The sequence below is a fragment of the Palaemon carinicauda genome, chromosome 18, assembly GCF_036898095.1.
Source record: "Palaemon carinicauda isolate YSFRI2023 chromosome 18, ASM3689809v2, whole genome shotgun sequence".
Taxonomy (NCBI): Eukaryota; Metazoa; Arthropoda; class Malacostraca; order Decapoda; family Palaemonidae; genus Palaemon; species Palaemon carinicauda.
The window spans coordinates 17229333-17234332 of record NC_090742.1 but is presented as its reverse complement, the minus strand read 5'-3'; the positions used below and the strand labels follow the sequence as shown (position 1 = coordinate 17234332).

The 5000-nt window shown below is 31.5% G+C and overlaps 2 protein-coding genes across 3 annotated transcripts in view; both read right to left on the bottom strand.

Annotated features, from left to right (window-relative positions):
- The window catches only part of LOC137657640 (glycoprotein-N-acetylgalactosamine 3-beta-galactosyltransferase 1-like), a 37854-nt gene extending 34430 nt beyond the window's left edge, over positions 1-3424 (bottom strand). Inside the window, exon 1 of the mRNA XM_068392036.1 lies at positions 3288-3424. The gene's annotated coding sequence lies outside the window, so the exon portion shown is untranslated. The remainder of the gene's footprint in view (positions 1-3287) is intronic.
- An 11-nt stretch (positions 3425-3435) lies between these two features.
- The window catches only part of LOC137657639 (1-aminocyclopropane-1-carboxylate synthase-like protein 1), a 17993-nt gene continuing 16428 nt past the window's right edge, over positions 3436-5000 (bottom strand). For both annotated transcript variants that reach the window (XM_068392033.1, XM_068392032.1), the window contains exons 8-10: positions 4947-5000; positions 3683-3802; positions 3436-3574 (exon numbers count right to left, since the gene is read on the bottom strand). The exon at positions 4947-5000 is cut by the window's right edge and continues 123 nt beyond it. In XM_068392033.1, coding sequence (XP_068248134.1) covers positions 3531-3574; positions 3683-3802; positions 4947-5000 — 218 coding nt within the window. In that variant the 3' untranslated portion in view covers positions 3436-3530. The remainder of the gene's footprint in view (positions 3575-3682; positions 3803-4946) is intronic.

Genomic DNA, 5000 nt, shown 5'->3' with positions numbered 1-5000 from the left:
CGGTGTTATCAAGTGACCAACATACAGCGTCTCGTCGGTACTCTAGACTACTGTAGAGTATAGGACTAGGACCTTGCGTAACGGAGAAAGAAAAAAAAAGGGATGTCATCTGCTACGAATTGTCCAGAGGGACTTTCACTTGGTGTTTTCAAGATGAAAGGGTTATGGAACTTTCTTGGGCGAAGATTAGGGATCACAATTTGAAATAATAATTTTAAAATCATGCGGTTATCAGGCCTATTACGTAGTTGGGAAAAGCAAGATGCTACAAGGCCTGGGGTTTCAACAGAGAAAATAGCCCAGTGAGAAATGCAAATAGGGAAATAATAAACTATATGAGAAATAATGAAGAAAAAAATATAAAATATCTCAAGATAGATCTGTCATACATTGGGACACTTCTTTTTCTCTGGCGTCACTTGGAAAATAGGTTCATGATGAAAAACTTAAATAGTTTTTCATCGTTCTTGCATAAGATACAGTACCCTTCTGTTTGTGTCTATTGTGATTATCTCATCGCATTATGTGGAAATCGCATAAAACCAACAACTAAACAATAACTTCTTATTCCGATGATTATCTCTCTCTCTCTCTCTCTCTCTCTCTCTCTCTCTCTCTCTCTCTCTCTCTCTCTCTCTCTCTCTCTCTCTATATATATATATATATATATATATATATATATATATATATATACATATATATATATATATGTATATATATATATATATATATATATATATAAATAAATAAATATATATATATATATATATATATATATATATATATATATATTATATATATATATATATATATATATATATATATATATATATATATATATATATATATATATATATATTGATATTCTATTTCTAAATTCCTAATCTACATTCTACCATTTACAAAAAAAAAAAAAAGAGAAATAAAAACAAAACGTCCAATAGAGGATTTTCCTTAGGCAGACGAGGTAGATACTGAGAGAAAAGGTACCATTACTCTTTGATCACACAGTAGTGACAGTAGGCCTATTACTGTATGGAAGCAAGCGAGTGGTTTGACACCGTATTAAGAAATCGCTAATTACACATTAAGAAAGCAAAAGGTTGAGGTAATTATCTTCAGATATGGTCAGCAGCTCTTCTAGGAGAAGGACACTCCAAAATCAAACCATTGTTCTCTAGTCTTGAGTAGTGCCATAGCCTCTGTACCATGGTCTTCCACTGTCTTGGGTTAGAGCTCTCTTGCTTGAGGGTACACTCGGGCTCACTGTTCTATCTAGTTTCTCTTCCTCTTGTTTTGTTGTTGAAGTTTTTATAGTTTATATAGGAAACATTTATTCTAATGTTGTTACTTTTCTTAAAATATTTTATTTTTCCTTATTTCCTTTCTTCACTGGTCTATTTTCCCTGTTGGGTCCCCTGGGCTTATAGCATCTTGCTTTTCCAATTAGGGTTGTAGCTTAGCAAGTAATAATAATAATAATAATAATAATAATAATAATAATAATAATAATAATAATAATAATAATTCTATTTGTATTCTTTAAAATATAACGTTGCAAGCATCGCAACATTAACTAGGAAAGGTGTTAAGACACCGTTGTAGTTGCAAGCACCAAAATCATCATTTACACTTAGGGTTACGTATAGCTTTGGAGCAATTACTTATTTATGTACAAAGTGAACTGCAAACTCAAAGCGTTTACACGACAGACAATTATATTGAAGGCCATGATAACATTAACCACCTTATTATTATTATTATTATTATTATTATTATTATTATTATTATTATTATTATTATTATTAGCTAAGCTATAACCCTAGTTGGAAAAACAAGATGCTATAAGACCGAGGGCTCAAAGATGGAAAAATAGTCCAGTGAGGAAAGGAAATAAGGAAATAAATAACCGATAAAAGAAGTAATGAACAATTAAAATGAAATATTTTAAGCACATTAACATTAAAACAGACATTTCACATATGAACTATAAAAAGACTGGTGATGAAATAACACTATTATTCAATAAAAATTATATTAGTGTTTTTGAAAGACTTTAAACTTATGAAACCTGGAATTCAAATGAGTTACGTAATTCTTTCTTAAAATTTTATTCAATTAATTGATTTATGGTCATGTTGCCTGGCGTTGGGACCGAGAAAGTCATTCAGCGCAGCATTGCCTGCAGTGCATCGCCTGATTTGCATTGTAGGCACTTATTTGATTTATCCAGCTATTTGATTACCTCTTTAATAATGCACTAGTGGAACCCGTGTAGATTACACGAAATGATATTTTCAATACTAATTATCTTGTTCCTAACCTAAACATGTTTGAATAAAATGTACCGAGATTAATTTTATAATATAGGTTATGGAAATCGACAGAGCTTAATTTTTTGTCTAATATTTAAAGAGTCAGGTGCTAAAGACAAAATTGGGAAAACTATATAAGATATGTTTTGGTTAAGTAATCAAAGTCTAATGTGAATTTGTAAGAGTATACCATGCAATTATTTCCGTTTTCTTTAAAGCGTGACACATGAAATAAATAACACACGCTATCGTATTAATATATATAGATGACATTTCATAAGGTACAGTTAATTAAAAAGAATAAAAGAAGTTAAGTACTTGATAATTTTATTAAATATATAAATTATAATCAGGTATAAATCTATATTTATTAAATATAATTCAACTTCAAGTGATATTTAGTGTAAATATAACATACCAAGGCCTTCAGTATTTAAATCACAGTATGGAAAAATCTAGCAATCTTATAAACATACCGGTATAGTTTATTTTTAGCAATATTCTTATTTTAACAACGTTTCATTTACAGGTACTGATAAATAAACACTAGGAAAAACTCACTCCTCTCTTTTAATGTTATTAGGATTTACACACACACACAATATATATATATATATATATATATATATATATATATATATATATATATATATATATATATATACATATATATATATATATATATATATATATATATACATATATATATATATATATATATATATATATATATATATATATATATATATATATATATATATATGTATGTATGTATGTATGTGTGTGTGTCTGTGTGTTGTGTGTGTGTATGTTTACCAAAAGTGGTTTTGTGGTTATTCAAATACAGTACAGAAAAATAGGAAAACAGAAAAATCCTTGTATTCCAAAAAGCTTTTTTCCCGCTTTGTTGCATTTAAGCAACCACGTTTCTTTTCAAACTGATGAAAAAAAAAAAACTATATTATAATTTACCTTTCTATGGCCAATTACTTGTGAGCCGCACTGAGTGAAAGGAGAGGAACCACAGCCCGCATAAGTACATTCAATTTACGTAAGCGTAACCACTGGAGTCGCCAGATCAGCTTTACGAAGACGCCACTGAATCCTGCAGTACTCTACTAATGACTGAAGGCGCCAATATCGCCTTCAAGAGCGGTGAATTAACACGCTGATGTGGTGTTGCTTCTCACGCATCTGCGACTGTTGTGGTGTTTCTCACTTGCGCCGCTCGTCAACCACCGATTGGATCTTCGCTAGGCCTAGAAGATTACTCAATCAATTTAGTGATTCTTGGCAGTCAATAGGCAGAAATATATTTTACAATTTGGCATAAATACAACTAAAACAATACCAGAGTACGAACTTACCCACTTCTAATTTTTCTGAAGGGATGGTAAATATGAGTCTAAACCATCCAGGGCTAACGCAGTAGAGTTGACTTCCCGGAACTATGTACACACCTTTCTTGAAGATGGCATCGAACAATTCTGAGAACGGGAAATCAATAAGAGGGATAATCATGATGGGAAAACTCGTAAAGAATTTGATCCTTCTATTCATAGCATATATTAGTGTTTAGTAAATTTATATCACACTATTCTGTACTTACATTTATCTATTTAGTACATGCAAAATCCGAGCACATTTCTGTTGGTCGATGTAAAAAATACACCTTAAAATAGGTTTTTGTTTTGAATTTTAAGTGAAGGCATGTATACACATAACCATTATTTTGAAATCAAATAATATATGCTTGTGAATGTTATGGAATATTCAAGGGAACTTCATATCTTCTTGATAAAGAGAATGACACGCGCTATTACAAATATCTGTTAAGAAGTATGATGAATGACCAGCAAATAATACACGCCTGAAGAACTTTTCAAGTACCAAGGACAATGCAGTTTTATGGTTTTCAGCTTTCTGTATGAATTTTATGTTTGATTTATGAAGTTTGGGCCACAGGCCTATAGGCCGGCACTGGGGACGGGAAGGTCATTTAGTGCCAAAGTGGGAGAGAGGAAGCGGAAAGAGGTAGAAAGCTAAAAAGTGGGTTTCGAGAAGACACTGCAAGGATCATTTATTAGTGCCCACAGAGCTTTGTGAAGTACGTTTTTGACATTAAACCCACCACTGCATAATCGTATGCTTAAAATAGCTTTATAAACATTGACCATCGGTTATTATAAACATTGAACCTAAACGTCTAATGAAAGTTTAAATCACTGTGGAATATTTGTACCAGAAACCGAATTTCCAGTTAATAAGGCTTGACTACTTTGTGTGTTAAGATTGCCTTGCCTTGTGTAATACATGGGCTCTTGCGTTAGCAGCCCGTAAAATTAACTACTGTCAGATCAAACTTATGACTAAAACTAGACCAAACCTACAGAAGTTACTGACAAAATGTTTGATTGTTTTAGTTATTCCTGTGATTTAAATGTTTAAGATCTTGTAATAGGTGAAAATTCCATCAATATTCTTTAACATACATAATCAAAAGGGATTTTAACAGCTTTAGAAACGCTAGACCAAAGTCAAACAAAATATAATGACTTTGCCCTGAATCATAATACTGTAGTTTTCGAAACGGTTAACTTTTTTTTTCTTGTTCTCCCTTCCTCAACTTACCGACTTCAGCCTCTTTCGTGTTGTCCTTCATGAAGGCCCTTGCGCTGGCCCACA